Source organism: Polistes canadensis, unplaced genomic scaffold, assembly GCF_001313835.1.
Source record: "Polistes canadensis isolate GaletaPanama2010 unplaced genomic scaffold, ASM131383v1 scaffold_96, whole genome shotgun sequence".
Lineage (NCBI taxonomy): Eukaryota > Metazoa > Arthropoda > Insecta > Hymenoptera > Vespidae > Polistes > Polistes canadensis.
The window spans coordinates 290,328-308,081 of record NW_014569643.1 but is presented as its reverse complement, the minus strand read 5'-3'; the positions used below and the strand labels follow the sequence as shown (position 1 = coordinate 308,081).

Here is a 17,754-nt window from a genome sequence, read left to right as displayed (position 1 = left end):
ATACATACGTGTGCGCGGTTTAAATGCCCTCCCTGTGTACATGTAAATATATAATATGATGGAAATTAATGTGTGTCTCGGTATGTGTACTTTTACGTATATAAATGTACGGCACACGTAAGTCCGTATATTATTCGTCTTGTAAATCTATATGTAAATATGTATGTGTATGTGTCTGTGTGGACGTGCATATACGATACGCGAGCGAGAGTGTGTGCGCAGCGGGTATATATTTATATTTATATATAATAATAATCGTAATAGTAGTAATAATAATAATAATAATAATAAGAATAAGAATAATAATAATAATGATAACAATGATGACGGTGACGATGACGATGACGATGATAGCGATAGTGATAGTAATAATAATAATAATAAAAAATACCTCGGGAGTGCGTGTGTATGTTTTTACACGTATTCACGTTACCGTAAACGTGTACACGAGTGTGTATATTGCGCGCGCGTGTATATGTTTGTAATTATTTGTATGTGTAGTTATATTCGTGTGTGTATAATCCGTGGAAACGCGCACCCCTCGCTGTAAACGTCTTCTTATATAAAATCGGCAGTTCGGGCAGTTCGACGTCTCGCCGCACGACTCTAGCCTTACGTATGAAACCAGATTTACAAAAATACGGTGCGCGTGTTTATCGCGTATTTGGCACTTTTTCTCCTCCTCTCGCTCCTCCCCTCCGTCTCTCTCTTCCCATCGACCCCCACCCACAACAATACGCGAATCAACATAAAACAATATTACATTCGTATATTTTCTTTTTTTATCTTTCATACCCTATCAATCTTTCTCTCTCTCTCTCTCTCTCTCTCTCTCTCTCTCTCTCTCTCTCTCTCTCTCTCTTTCTTTCTTTCTTTCTTTTTTTTGTAATTATTTATCATGCACACAATTTTATTTACATTCTCTCACGTCGCTCTCTCTTTCCCACTCGAAGGTAAACCCTTCCAAAACGGAAAAAAACACGAAGATAGGGGAGGGTTAGGAAATCGTCGAGGTGGGTGGGAAGGAAAGGGATGAGGTAGGGGGTAAGGGGCAAGGTTTCAAGGGGAGGGGTTTGGCACAAGCGACATCGTTCTTATGTACTCGATTCGGATTCATTCAGATACACGTGCGTAGACATTTGCTCTCTCTTTCTTGCATAAGTGCGCTTCTTAAAATTCGTCGCAGGAACGACTGTCGGGGTCGGAGGCGGGGGCGGGGCCGCGGGCGAGGGTTTAGGGCAGCGATGGAAGAAAAGCGGAGCGGCGGACGAGAGTAAAGAGTCGCGTCCTTTTCCGCGTCGACGCGAAAATCGGCAGTTTTGATGGATGATGACGACAGCGAGGACAACGAGGAGAAGGAGGACGAGGAGGACGAGAAGGACGAGGACGAGGACGACAACGACGACGACGACGACGACGACGACGCCGCCGTCGACGACGCCGCCGACGATGACGATGGTGACGGTACCGACGACCAGCAACGCGTCGCCAGTAACACCGACGATGATTACAATGACGATGATTACGACGACAACGACGACGATTATGATGATCATTATGATGATTATGATTATTATTATGACGAATATTATGATCATGACGAAGATGATGATGATGATGACGATAATCATGATGATGATGATCATGATGATTATGACGACGGCGATTATTACGTCGACGATCGCGCCAACGGCCCAACGGCCATTGGCCGCGTTTTATCGTCAACTATTCCTCCTCCGGACCCATATTCATCAACATCATCTTCTTCTTCGCGATCTTGCTGTACTTAATGTCAATCGGCTTCGTCGTGTCGTACAAACTTGGTGCTTGGAAGATTATCATCGCTGTACCAAACACACACGCCAATGTGAAGATCCACAGGAAGATCCGATCGATCACCATCGCTACGTACTTCCAATCCTCTTCGACCTAACAACAGAAACAAATTTTGTTTGGTAAATTAATATCATACGATTTTGTTTTAGCGTAACAATCGAATAACTTCGGTACGGAAGATTATACGTTTCTTTCTTTTTATTTTTTTTACAATCATATACCACTCGAACAAATCTCAGAATGTAATAGGTGCGTGCCAAAAATCTACTTCCATCCGGTTGGCCAATGTTCTCGAAAAACTTGAAAAATATAGTCATGAGATTTGTCCGAATTCGTGTTCCTATTTCTTCTTATCTATTTTATCTATCTATCTATTTATCTATCTATCAATCCAACCATCTCATTTCATCTGACCTTCCCTTCTTCTATCCTCGTTGATCTTCCGCCATCTTTCTCGCGACTCCTCCCCCTGTCGACTAGCGTGAACAACTTCTGCAATCCTATCTGATCGAGCTGAGATTTGGCTAGGATAACCGAATCGGATTCTGTGCGACACCCTTTACGTGTATCCACTACTACTAATGCTGTTCCTATTACTGTATATAACGTACAAACAGAGAAACATAAACCCAATGTACAAAGTCTAAGGTACTATACATATATCTAAGCATTAAATGGAATACATCTATCAAAGATAGAAACGTTGTAATTACACTACAAAGATATCTACACACATACGAAATAATTTATATGAACGGATACAATGAAATTTGAAAAATACACCTAATCGCTAGAGAACAAACCTCCCACACATTTACACACGTACACCCGCAAGTATTGGTAAACGCACAAGAACCGAATTCAACATAAAACATGGTCGCATTTGGCAAGGAAATTGTCGCAGTGCGTTCTTCGATAAGATACTTCTTTGCTAATAATTTATGCACTTTCAACTATATATGCTAAGTACATGCTAAAGAGTAAATACGAAAAAAGAACGAGCTCTAACTCTAACTGCAAAATCAAAATAATAACTCAAATTATATTTTAGTGTATGTAGAAATTTTCGACTTGATATGCGCGAACTACTATAAAGGATATGAACATCACAACGTTTCCTAACCTCCTAATCCCTATCTTCAAAGTACAGATTCATCGAATTTAATTGAAGGTGCCTCCATTGATCTTTGCTCAAAGCAAACAATCCGAGCTTTGAAATTGCATGCGTTTAAAGACGATACATGTTAGAATTCGATGCAGGTCGTCTCTGACGTTCAAGGAAATTTTTAAAATCGTGTTATTAATTTTTATTTTACCTATTGTCTTGGAAGTAAAAAAAAACTTAATGGAATGGAATATAGTAATCGATAGGAAAGATATCAATTTTTATATCCGACGTATTTTCTTTATTTTTTTCATTTTTTTTATTTTCCTTCTCTATTTTGTATTTTTCTTTTTCCCCTCGTAATCCTTTTTCTACTACGCGCACCTACTCGGAATTGCGTTTTTACCCCGATTACAGAGAGCTATTCGCGATACAAGCTCTCGTTGGAACAGGAGGAGGGTATTGCCGCTGGCACACTGACCTATATAATTTCTCGGAAAACAGCTGGATGGCGTCGACGCAGTAGAGCAAAAAATTCACCCTCCTCGGTGAACCTTCTTCACGTTAACGAACATACACTGATATCTTTTCACACCTATTGCTGACACTGATGTAAGTAAAAAAGAAGAAGCAAAAAAAAGGACAGGTTCCGTTTTTGTCGCAAAATGTTTCATACACCTACACCTATGTATACACACACACACACACACACATATATATAAATATACTCATAAAATGTGTGCACATAAATCTTTATAAAATACCTTGTCTAGATACGCAAGAAAAAATATTGACAAATAAATCTCCCTACCTGTATTTCAATTTGCCTCTAATATATATCGACTGATTGAGTACCTCCGAAACCCCATTTGAGTTATCAGAAAAGACTAATCCCAACAGTAGATTAAACTTTTTGTTGAAATCCTAAGAAGATGAGAAGAAGTGAATCGATGTTTTGAACAGGGTCTAACAGGTGTTAGGTTTTCTTATTTGACGGGGACTCGAAGAGTTTAACAGGTAGCCGACAAGGAAGTGTTGAAACGGGATGGAAGAAAAGAGAAGATAGAGAGAATGATAGAAATGGGGAGAGATAGGCAAAAGGTGAATCGAAGAAAAGGTGGAAGCTGTCAAAGAGATTGATGCGAGCTATCGTTGTTCCCTTTTCTCAACCTTATCGACAACTCCCTTTTCCCCACTGGGTTTCAATGTGGTTGGGCTGAGTCTTTACCTAAAGTTCCTCTCGTTCAAAGCAAAAAGCCGGTTAACTCGGCCATTCACGGTAGGACACGAGCTGGAAGCGTGCAGTACGACGTTAAAGACGTTTGCCCAACTAATAAGACGCTAACGCTTCTAGACTTGCTCAAAGAACTCGGCTTTCCTTCTCTTTCTATCTACCCTACTCTTTCTTTCTCTTTTACTTTCCACCAAGTTATACTTGAATTATGGTACAAGTTACGTTCGATTATCGTTCGAAGATAATTTCACTCGAATAAGCGAACCTAAAGATTAGACAATGAGTTTAATCGTGAATGAAATGGTATGAAAATATAAGTAGACTCACGCTCTCAAACTTGTCCTTGTTCTTGGCATGCTGGGCGATGAATCGGGCGTCGTCGATGGTTTTCTCGATTTCGCGTACCAGCGGCTTCTCGAACGTGGGGCTGATGTCCTCGTGTGCATAACCAGGGCTGGCTGGCCCAAAGAGATCGTCGTCGGCACCGGGCAGAGGCAAAGAGGGCAGTGGTTCCTCGAAATAAGGGGCAACGGTGCCGAGAGGTGGACCGTGCCCGTAATGAAAGCTCGGCGGCTTGCTCGGGGGCGGCGGCGGAGGCGGGCCATTGGTCGGTAAGGAAGTCGGTGGTGGAAGTCCAGGGCCGGTGGAAACACCGCCATGGTGATGATGATGGTCGACGATTTGGTGCGTCAGTGGACCATGTGGTCCAGGTATCTCGTATTCGCCGCTGAACCTCTTACCGCAATAGGGCTCGTACTTATCAGTCTCTTGTACATGGAACACATCGGTGAGGATAGCCTCGGGCGGTTTCCCGTTGGGTGCTTCAACGTCGTCCTCGTCGACGACGTCGTCGAGCTCGTCGTCGAGCTCGTGCCCGTTATGAATACGATGAAGTCGATGATGATGGGAGCTACCGGCGCCACCACCGTTTCTACTACCACCATTATCACTACCACCACCACCACCACCACCAGTACCAACGCCGTTAACACCACCTACTAACCCGTCAACACCCTCCTCATCTTCATCGTCATCGTCCTTCTTTGGTCTTTGGATGAGGAGGAATCTTGGGAGCACCTGAATGAACACGATTCTAACCCACTTGGCCATACGGTGGGTCACCGGAGACCGAAAGTTAACGTTCAACACAGCGATCGTCACTACGACCGAAAACGTTACCAGCACCATCGTAAACAACAAATACTTCCCGAGTAATGGAACCGTCAACGACGTGGGCGGTATAATCTCCGCTAGTAACAAGAAAAACACCGTCAACGATAAGAGTATCGATATCGACAAGGAGACCTTTTCACCGCTGTCGCTCGGCAGGTAAAACACCAATACCGAGAGGAAGGATATGCCCACGCACGGTATTATCAGGTTTACCGTGTAAAAGAGGGTCTTGCGGCGTAGGGTGATGTTGAACACGATGTCGGGATACGGTTCCTCACAGCAAATGTAGAACGCTTCGTTTCTCACGGCAGGCACTTTTATTATGTCCCACTCGACGGAGATGTAATAGTCTGTCAGATCGATACCAACGTCGATTTCGTTTGAATCTTCGGTCTGATCTAAATGCCGCAGGTCGACCTAAAATCAATTACGTTTACAAATTTATTTAACATTTATCCATATACGAATGAGAAACGAATTGACATTGATCCAGGAAATTTTTCGATTAACAAAATCTTTTTCGTTCGATTTGTCAAGCGCGACATCACCCAGTTATCCCGAATCAATTGGAATCGATCTTGACAGAGAACAAAAATCCACTATTATCCATTTCATTTTATTTCATTTCCTACAGAAATAACGAGCTTTATTTCGTTTTATCTATTTTATTTTATTTCCTTTTTTTCTAATCTTTGTCAGATATCATTTCCTTTCAAGAATAAAATGGTTTTTCATTTCTCGAAATTGTTTTCCGCTTGCTTTAAACAATAATTGCTAGAAATAGATAGAAATAGAGGATAGAGAGTTTAATTCTCGGTCGAAAGGAAATTCGATTTCCAAGCGGTTTCATGCTATTCTCTCTCTCTCTCTCTCTCTCTCTCTCTCTCTGAGAATCTTTGTCTTTCTATTCGTAGTCAGACGATAATTAATAACAAGCTTAATTGCTCGTCCAGGAAGGAGAAGGTCTTACCGTATATCCGTCGTAAGTCCACGAGCCAAACTTCATGAAGCAGGTCTGCTCGTCAAAGGGGAAATACTCCACGTTGATCTCGCAAAATGATTTATAGATCGCCGGTGGCTTCCACATGACCTTTCCCGTATGGTGCAAGATCGCCTTGGTCATAATGGTTACCTCGTAGTTTCCATCGGCACTGAAAACAACGTTAAACCATAAGGTCGTTAGAATGGTGTATATAGGTGATGGTGTAAATAATAGTGTAGGTGATGATGACGATGACGATAACGATGACAATAACGATGGCATTGGTGGTGGGGAGGGAGGGAGGGAGGGGGGGGGTCGTTGTTAATACTACTTTTATAATAGCCACGCCAATAAACACCATTAACATTTTTCATTTCTACTTAAGATCTATCATACCTTTATAGAATGAACAATGTTTAACTTCAAAATTTAAATTCCATTTTGTTTTACTACCTATAACAACAGCTTATTAATATCATCAAATTTACTTTACTCAATCGATCGGAATAAAATAAATCTTGTATTCATAAAATATCATCGATCTGAAGAAAAGTAAATAATCTTTTGTTTGTTATACGTATGATAAGCAGCTTCGAATAACAACAATAAACGAAATAAATTATTGTGGTAAGGAAAGAGAAATTAAATTACAATGAAAATATAAATCTCTCCCTATTTCTCTCTCTCTCTCTCTCTCTCTCTCTCTCTCACTTTCTAAGAATATTCTACGGTATTCTTACAATATTCCTAAGGAAATGGAACTATAGTAAGAAATAAACTTAGCGAAGATAATGCGAAAGCTTTTCTATTATATAAAGAGAAAGAGAAAAAGAGAAAGAAAGAGAGAGAGAGAGAGAGAGAGAGAGAGAGAGTGGAAGAAACGAAGAAGGAAATAGATAAAGAAAAAGAGAGATAGAAAGCGGATGTTCGAGCCGGTGGTGCTAGGGTACACGTTATGCCGCAGCTGTCGCTACTGCAGCTTTCTGCACTTGTTGCACTATTTTCTTCCTCTCCTATCGCTCGGTTGCTCGCTCCATTATTATTAGCCACCACCGCGTAGCAACGGTTATTGCTGCTGAATTCCGCATCTCTGCGAACGCGCAGATTCATTTCGATCGATAATATATGTATCTATATATATATATATATATCTTTCTTTTTCTTATCAAACTTTTGAATTTTTCATCGCATCCTCCGATTATCATCCGACATCAAGAAACTCCTGCTAGATCGATGAAACTATCTTTATATATTTATACGTTGATTTTTAACATACAAATTCTGAATTCGTGTAAAAAGATTTGAAATACATATTTAGTTCGATTTAAGAATATTTCAGATGACAAAGTTACGTATTTAATATTTCGAATATCGAAATGATACACCGACGAACTTTGTAATTCTATTTCTGTTAGTGTTTTAAATGTTAACGACACGAAAGTCTAACTATTGACGCACGTATTCGATGGCTAACAAAAGGTTTGCATTGAGTAAAGTTAGTATGCATTTGTGCTAATCAGGTTATATGCGAGTTCAACCAAAGAATGAAAGAGAAATCGAGCAAAGAGAGGGAGAGAGAGAGAGAGAGAGAGAGAGAGAGGGAGAGAGAGAAAGAGAAGAGGTGGAGTTAATGTAGGTCTCCTCTTGCACTTTGCGGTCTGTCCGATAATTATATTTCTCTTATCTGTAAAATTTCCTAGGCCGTAATGTAAAGCCGGAAATAACTTACTTATCGCCGCGAACTGAACTTTCTATTCGACATTAGGAACATCGAAATCCCATTTACATCCCTTTTAACACCTTCTTCTTTCACTTCTCATCATGTTCAGGGTCATACGCTTGAAATACTCCAAAGTATGGATTTCGAGAATATTATCCGTGACCTTTTTGTCTTTCCTTCACAATTTACGAATTTTTCAATTTCGCATACAAGATAAAAACAAATATTTGATACATATACTTCGTAATCGCATTCTAAATAAACGTAATGATAATCAATTGTTATGAGAAAACTAATTCGATTGGCATGATACTCAATAGGTAACATTCAACGAATGAAACCATTGAATAAGATAGTAAGAGAAGCTAAGTTATCTTTCCGAGCAGCTTTACGTTCGATAATCCGTTGCAGTAGAGAAGATATTGCAAATTTCCGAGAGAAGATTTCCGAGAAAGGGAGCAAGAAAGAGAGAGAGAGAGAGAGAGAGAGAGAGAGAGAGAGAGAGAGAGAGAGAGAGGAGGATAGAAATAGGAATTGAATGCACTTCAAAGTTACATTCGATCGACGATTAAACGAGCATACTGAATGGCGACGGCTGGTCATAGTAATTCACACGAATGCGACTACTATTCCATGTATCGGATATTAAAGAGACTACCTCCTCTCTCTCTACCCTTTTCTCATTAATAGAGTAAGTGCTCGTTGATTTTCCCCTAATCCTCCCTCCACCACCACCTACCCCTCTTTCTGTTTCTCTCTTACTCTATGTGCAATTTACAAATTGCTCACTTGGAAAGTTTCGTATTCTGAGATACGGGTATAACTAATTGAAATTGGAGAAGGATTTACTATAGGTCAAACCGAATTTCGATCTAAACAGGTCCGTTCTCGCGTTCCGTGTCGCGTATCGTATATCGAGCTCTCGAAAACGATCGATTATGCAACGAGAGAAAATTTCATTCCCCCTCCTCTCAGATAGCCTTTATATTAATTATGTTTAAGTAGACGATCGTTAGATCGTAAGATTGAATAGTAAAAAAATATATTCAATAGTTAATTATGAATTTATAGAATTCATTAATAATATTATATTTATTGAGAGTCTTTTTTTTCGTTTTAATTTACTATAGAAGTTAGATCACTTTAATAATAAACGTTAAACGGTTAATTAATAAGCGTTTAAATTAGAAATTAAATGAAGTTCAAAATCGATTAACAAATTCGGGAAAATAATTAAACCGTTAAATATAGTCGAACGCTTTTACTATTTCGATAAGAGCAGCCCGTACGCTTGTAATTTAATTGGAAACGTTAATGTTTCTATCGAAGAGATCGAAATTCGGAACTTTGTTCTATTCCAAAAGGAAAGATATCTTCCTTCTCTACCTCTACCTCTTCTCGTTAAGACGAAGCGTCACGTAATCACGATAGCGAGGCGTCCTAAACTTTGAGAACGAAACGCAACAGGAGTTGCCGTTTGTCCAAGGATCAAGAACTTCCTTGAATTTTCTGTGTGCGTGCGTACGGGTGAGTAGGTAGGTACTGGATAGGTGTTGGGTTCGTACTGATATTTGTGTGTATACGTAAGTAACTGCTTTTACAAGCACGTATAACACCCACCCAACTCCTTTCACCATGCTCTTTCCATCCCAATACTCATCCCTCCTTTCTCAACTCACTTCCTATCCTCCCCTCAATGAGTATGAATCCTAATCGCGTATACAATTTTGTCCCATTGGATTAAAATCGAATTCGTGTTTCTCTACAATATTTTCGCTATTTCGTAAAATGCTAATAAAATATTTCTATTTATTTGTATAATAAATAAAAAGAAAAAGAAAAGATTTATTTCCCATAGTTTTCTTCGTAACGCGTTTCCTTCGAACTTGAGAATTTGGTTTAGCCGTTCGAGGAGAATGGAGATGAAAGCTCTCCTCTTTGCAGTATCACGAAAACTATTCTTAGCATGATCACTGGCGCGAAAGGGAAAGAAAATGGTAGAAATAAAAATGGACTGGTAGATGTTGGTATTCGTATCGCGTAACGTGAATCATTTCCTCGATTTTTCCGCTTTTTCTCTTGAAAACTGAATCAAGATCAGAAAAGAGAGAGAGAGAAAGAGAGAAAGAAGAAAAGAAGAAAAGAAAAAGGAAGACAGATAGAGAAAAAGAAAAAAAGAGAAAGAGAGAGAACACGGATCGATGCAAGTTTTGCGGTAGAACGAGAATTCACGAATTTTGTAGCTCGTTTTTGTTACCTTCCTCCTCCTCTTACCGTCCCCTTTCCTCTAGCCGCAACTTTATTTCTCTCTTTCTCTCTTAACGTAGTCATAGCGTATACGTAGCACGAGCGAGCGCTTCTATCTAATTAAAGTTGTATAGAGCGTAAATTTCAAAGTCGCACAGGGCTGTATCTAAAGCAGATAAAACCGAGTAGAAGTAGCAAGCACCACCCGTAGGTAGTGCACGTGTAAGGCCGGTTTCACGCTCGAGTCAGCCGTTGTTTCTCGTAATTACGTTCAAGTTTACGGACAACTTTTGTACAAAAATTACGCCACTTATAGGTATAAGAAGGAAAAATTTAATCATTAAAAAAAAGAACAAGAATAAACGAACAAATTGTACTGTAAGTTTAAGGGTATTATTCGTAGAATTATTTCTACGGACGCCCGTTAACTGAATAGGTAGAGGAAAATAAATATTTTGTGATGTACATCGTACAAAATTTGACAATTAAAGAACTCGGGGAAAGGTAAATGGTTTTAGGTATATACTCGTATTATTTGATCAATAAAAGTAAGGAAAAATAACTAGAAAATAATAGCAATGACCGTTGGGGTCATTTTGCGCGTGAAGTTTCAACCCATTAAATTGACGAGCTCCATAAACCTAGCGTTAAAGAAAACGGGAAGTTTCAATTTCGTATTAAATTAAAGAATCAATCGTAAATCTCTCTATCAATGATCTGGGAAATGTTAAAACTGAAAAATGAAAAAACTGTTAAATGGCCCGGCAAACGGCAGGATAAATGTTCGATGAGGGATGATAAAGAACTGGATAGCAGACTTTATTCTACGATATGATCGACGAGAAAAAGAAAAAAAGGAAAAAATAAAGAGAGAGAGAGGTTATCATCTACTACTGAGGGAGAGTTGGGGTTACGTCAGATAAGAGATTTTTACTGTCTCCTTCCGAACGTTTACTCTTAGGTGAAAAGAACATAAACATGAATCACGGTGGCCGCAAACATTACTGGCTCGTAACAACTGGACAATGAAAGGAATCCTTAAAAGGGTAAAACCATAACTCAGAATAAACATTAAAACCTGTCTCCGTAAGTCAACCTCGAATTGCAAGCATCTTTTCTTCATATTCTTTCAATTTTTCCAAATATCTCCGTAGGTTACATATTTGTGTTTTCAATTTCTTACTTTTATCAACTGTTAAAGTAAGGAATACAAAATCTAATGTATATTTAATTAAATAAAAGTATATTAGATCAATTAGTGGGATACGTGGTAAATGTTTTCAACCCTCGAAAGAACGTGACACCTCCGACGATGAAAAATAAAGAAAAGAAAAAAGAAAAGAAAAGAAAAGAAAGAATAAAAGTAGTGGTAAAGTATGAGTAGGACAAGGAACGATGAAAACGGCCGTCTAAGAAATATTGTCCATAAAACCGTAACCCTTCTCGACAATACAAGCTTGCAACGATACCTACGGCAGCCATTGAGGTCGTGGAATATACCGGGTGTCAACCTCCAAAGCTCTGACAAACTACCTCTGAGTGTGTAACGATAGCCAATAGTCTGGACAAGAAGGACTTTTTTCTCTCTCTCTCTCTCTCTTTTTCTCTCTTACTCAGTACTTTCCAGAAACACACGCAGAGAGAAAAAGATTATTGTGGATTTAGAAAGAAACGAGGAACGATCGTTCCATGACGTTACCTTGAGATCCACCTTTCTCTACTCTATTCTCTAACTCTCGAGTCTTTCTGTTTCTCTGTTTCTCTCTCTCTCTCTCTCTCTCTTTCTCTATGCGAAGTAGTACCCTCATTTTTCCCAAGTACAAGCCTGGAGAAAATATCTCTACGAGTGGAAGAGAATGGAGAAGCGTTGCGAGGCTCGTTAAAGAATATCCTTATTACTCGCACTATATATATATATATTATATAAGTATGTATATAGTATATACATTCAGTCGCGATTATTTTTATTCTCTAGGATCTAAATTTATACTTTTTCCTTTTTTTTAATCTATTATTTCATTCGTTGTAAATTAACGTGTCATACATGTATTTAAATAAATATAATTATTATTACTTTTCTAAATCGAATAATGTTATTTTGTTTTTTTCGAAAATATATAGAAAAATCAAACTACCATCTCGAATCGTGTTAAAAGAATTTTAATACTTTTGACTAGCTCTCATCGAAAAACAACTGCAGTTTTCATCGTGCAAGCAATGCAGACGTACACGAGACAAGGAAAATATCGTGTCTGTTTATGCGAGAAAACGTGCGGCAGCGCGTTCACTCCACCTCGGTTTGGTTTCTAAGAGTAGTTGGTGATGCCAGTGGTGTTGGTGGTGGTGGTGGTGGTGGTGTGGTGGTGGTAAAGAAGAGGAAAAAAGGAAGGTCGCTCAGGAAGGCCACACAAAGAAGAAAAAGAATGGAAGGAGAGTGAGATAGTGGGAGAATGACAAAAAAAAGGAAGAAAGAAAGAGAGGTACATAGAAAGGGTGTTGGTGGTAGGTGGTTGGCTCTAACAGGGCACATGTACTTGGCATATTTTAGGTCAGCCAGCACCTAGTCGGCCCGTTATAATGCGCCTGGGTGCCTGGGTACTGTCGAGTACTCGACAGAGCAAGAGAGAGAGAGAGAGAGAGAGAAAAAGAGAGAGAGAGAGAAATGTAAAGAATCCCGCGCATAACGCACAACTGCAATGTCAAATATATTCTTCGAACGTACGTACGAAAATTACCTGCTAAATATTCATTACACGTTACATGTATCAAATCGATCTAACAACAAATAAACAGAAACCCAATAAAATATTGTATCAATATTTTATTGATATTAAACAATATATGATAGATCGTTTGACGGAAAAACCAAAGTAAAATTCTGATCGATTATTCGGGACTAATAAAAGATGCATCGTCAATGAAACAACTCAATTTCTTTGCGTATAAAAACAAAGAATTCAATTAAGTGACTACGTAACTAATCGTAATCCCGGTTATCCATTACCTATCCATTAAACATTTCGAATGAATAGAGAGAAAGAGAATATCTTGTACAAGGTTTGCACCCACACATTCATATATATTCTACTCCATATGTGTGTATTAAATTGACATACACATAGACAGTAATGAAGCGACTAGAAGAGCGGTTTCAAGGGTCGCTTTTGAATATAGGTGTTACAAAATTGTCAAGAGAGGGGTACCAATGGTATTCGGTTACTTTGAGAGGGACATTACTTTGTTACCAGCCGCTTCTCATTCTCCTAGATTGGTACGTTGGACTAGGCGTTGGTACAACGCGCTGACTGGATTACGTTGCTCGCATGTTCTCTCTCTCTCTCTCTCTCTCTCTCTTTCTCTTACGCGAGAGGTGCAGCTGCAGTAATCCGGTGATAATGGAGTAACGAGATTCTCGCACACGTACGTTCCCTGCATATTTTAACTTCGCATTTTGCGGCTTACGTTCCACCTACCCTTGCGCTTCCCTCATTCTTCCTCCTCTTTCCTCCCCCACCTATTCCTCCTCATCCTATTCTATCCCCTCTCAACTCTCCATTCCTACTTTGCAACCCAACAAATTTGCTCAGACTTGGTAGTTTCCACACCGTTACAAACGACGTGAGAGAAAGAAAAAGAGAGAAAGAGAGAGAGAGAGAGAGAGAGAGAGTTACGGAAACAGTCTGATTGTAGTTTAATTGGCCTCTTAATTACACCTTATTAGATATATATTTTTAAATCGTTACGATGATTATTTCAAGAGAGAAATAAAGAGAAACAAAAATTCTAATCGTGCGTTTAATGTTCACATTTTTATATAAAACATATTGATCGTACTTTTTAAATAATAATAATAATAATAATAATAAATTGATTAATTTGTCCGTATCATTTTTCATCATGAAAAATAATAACAGAAAATTGATTATCTCACGACTTTTACAAAATAATAATAAGATCCTTCCTGTCGGTGTTGGTAGAAATTTTCTTTTTATTTCTTACAAGTAGAGAAAATCTTTGCCTCTTGTACCAGCAACCGTATACTCGTCGTTCACACCTTTTATGCCATATCTACCCTTAAAGAAAGGACGTACATCGTTGTTCCTGAAACGCCCTCGATCATACAAACACGTAAACACACACATACGCGCATACATATATTCGAAAAAAAACTCCGCGGAATTCAGGTCCCGCGTAGGATAAAAAGAAGAGAGAGAGAGAAAATATAAAGTGGGGAAAAATAGAAAAGGGAAAAAACAGAATCCGCTCAAGAAACGACCTCTCGTTTCTTTCTTTCATTCTTTTCTCTTTTTTTCACTTGCCTCCTTCCCCCCCCCCTCACTCTCTCTCTTTCTCTCTATCTATCTATGTATCTATCTTTTTTTCTCTTTTTTCTTCAAGAGGAACGCAATTTTTCCTATGCTATATCCCGAAACAGAACTCGAATAGAATGTACGTATGTAAGACCAGAGAAAGAAAGAGAAAGAGAAGCAAAAGCATCTGCTCGGTTGCTTGCTTGCTTGCTTGCTTGCTTGCTTGCTTGCTTGCTTACTTTCCAGTAAGCGCTAGTCGACACTCGATTACTTCTCCACGCGCGCAACGACGAAGAAACACCCACCCGCCTCTTCCTTCTGCGAAGTGCACTTTGCGGCATCAAAAGAAAATAAAAAGAAAAAGAAAAGAAGAGAGAGAGAGAGAGAAATAGAAAAAAAAAACGGTTAAATGAGAGTACGATGTCGATAGATCGAAAGAAAAAAAAAATATATATATATATATATATATATAGAAATGCAAAGAGAAAATAACAGAAATGAAATCGGCGAGAAATAGAAAACGGGACAAAATGGTAAAGATAGAGAAATAGAAAAAGAAAAAAAAAGGTTAAATGATAATACGACGACGATAAATCGAAATAAGACCAAAGGTACGAATGAAATAAGAAATTACGCAATTGAATCAGAGAGAAAGAATAAGAATATTTTAATATTATTTTTACCAGTGATTTTTAAAGTTAGCATCTTCATGCCCAAAGGGGTCTATAAATATAAAAAAATATTATAAAAAAGTGATGCTTTTAATTAGCAATCTTTGTCTTCCTCCCTTTCTTTATCTAATTAAAACGAAAACTGATTTCTAATCACGGAGATTAATTGAAGAAAAAGTTTAGCTTATTATTCATAGCGTAAAGGTTTACGTCAAAGTTACTTTACTCTTCATAAAATTTGTTATCCCCTCCATCTCTCTCTCTCTCTCTCTTTTCTCTATCTTTCCTACATACCACCGAATCTTCATTCTCTTTTTCTCTTATGCACGGATGGCCACGAAGTTTAAATTACTACTCGTTTTAGCTGGCTTGTTATACATGGCATAACATACATCAAAGAGGTGAATTAGACGAGATGTGCACGTGACCATTGCCGCTTGCACGTTCTTTAACGATATCGGTATAGCAGCTTTCTTCTTATTCGCTGGTAACGTTTATACCTACACCGACAGATAATTGCATTCTCGATTACACTTTGGAATACCTTTTGTCGAGTAACGTTTAAAAGCATTCTCGATATTATTACGGCGCTAATTAACGATGAAACAATACGCTTCGAAGTATCTATAATGCATCCTAAGAGATACAAAGACAGAGAAAGATAATATACGTATACCTGTGTGTGTGTTGCGAGCAAGCGAGCAAGACGACTGTACCGAAATGAAAGTGGCGTGGGCGAGAGACCGGAGAGAAACACGGTATGCCAGACTCGGTTCGATTAATTTTAGGTGCATGCAAAATTAGGAGGGTTGGTAATTTATGCGCCATAAAGGAATGCACGGCATCGTTTCGACGAATATTACACTTTACGGTCGATACAATGAGAGTTACCAGAGGGAGAAAGAGAGAGAAAGAGAGACACGTATGTGCATATACAATATATTGTATACAACGTATGTATATGTTAGTATACTCGTATGTATTATATATAACTCTATATATATATACGATCATCTCTACATACACATGGATAATAAAATTAGAATGCAGAGTTAGCAAATGCGTATCGACCGTTTCAATCATATCTCATCAACATTTTATATTATCTTTTCGATATAAACGATATTTAATAAGTAATGACGATTAAAATTTATAATGAATATTTCGAAATGATTTCTTACGTTTTAATATGGTTTAAATGCTTAATCAATCTAAGCATTACAACGAATCACATCGATATTATATTCCATCTCTTTTCCAATCATAACCAAAATAATTTAATACTTATTTCAATATAAGAAATATAATCTAAAATGATATTTATGCATACAAAAATCAAATACTTTTCGAAGATACGATTTCGATAATCTTCATCTTATATCGAAATAAAATGATCCCATCCACGTAAATTCTTTTTCTATTCTCGTTTTTCAAAGAAAATCGATACGACCTATACTCTCGCAATATCCATTCGTTTTCTTTTGTTTAACTTTTATTTTTCCCTTATACGGATTTGTTCTCCAAATCTCTCTCTCTCTCTCTTTCTCTCCCACTCTGTCAAGAATCTTCTTACGAAAAACAAAAATAATAAACATTGAACCGATGGTCGTTTTAACGGACAAATCGTTTTAAACACGTCTCTCGTATCTTTTTCCCACTTCTTTTTGGATAGTTGGACAAAATTCTCTCTTTCGCAAAGTAAAAGCCAAGACAATTTTTCTCTTTCTTGTTTTAATATTAAACGTTAAGTGTTAAAAACGAAAAAATACAAACTAGTGGGAGTGGTAGAAAAGGAAAAAGAAACATAACGACAACGTCAAATTTCCCAAGCGTGAATCAACGAGTGCATATGAAACATTTAATGAAACGTACGGGACTCGTACCCTCAACCCTACCCTTATTTCAATCTTTTTCACCATTCTCCTACTTCCTACTCCCCCTATTCTTTATTCCCTAACCTTTTTCTGTGTCTCTCTTGAATTACTTTAAAACTACAACTCCAAACTCGGAAAAGGATATTTACCCAACGGATTACGAAAGAGAGAGAGAGGGAGAGAGAGAGAGAGAGAAAAAGAAATAAAGATAAAGATGGAAATTCGAAAACGTCATTCTCGGCAGAGAGATGTTCGCAAACCGTCAACGAATATTTCCGAAACACTTTTCGTGTTTGCCATGATATTAGCCACGCTAGGACGACCAATGTCTACTTACGTGTAAAACACGAAAGGATTTCCTCGAGGGCGCATTAGTCTCTCGTCCTTGCACGTTAACGCATATATACTTACACATATATACACTAACACGTACGCGGTGGGACGTGTAAATGTTCATATATGTAATATGTAAGTATTTTTACGTATACACGTGGATGGATGGTTACTTGGGTACACTTAACTCCCTTTTCATTTCGCACGTAGCAAAAACGATTTTCTCGAGATGATTCCGAGTTGGGGTTTTCCTCTTTTTTTTTTTTTTT

General features: G+C 38.3%; 1 protein-coding gene across 1 annotated transcript in view; it reads right to left on the bottom strand.

Moving 5' to 3' along the window:
• Positions 1–1,581: 1,581 nt before the first annotated feature.
• Positions 1,582–17,754, bottom strand: part of LOC106787245 (acetylcholine receptor subunit alpha-like 1) — a 101,210-nt gene continuing 85,037 nt past the window's right edge. Inside the window, exons 5-7 of the mRNA XM_014749443.1 lie at positions 6,319–6,499; positions 4,503–5,765; positions 1,582–1,929 (exon numbers count right to left, since the gene is read on the bottom strand). Of these exons, the coding sequence (XP_014604929.1) occupies positions 1,726–1,929; positions 4,503–5,765; positions 6,319–6,499 (1,648 nt within the window). The 3' untranslated portion in view covers positions 1,582–1,725. The remainder of the gene's footprint in view (positions 1,930–4,502; positions 5,766–6,318; positions 6,500–17,754) is intronic.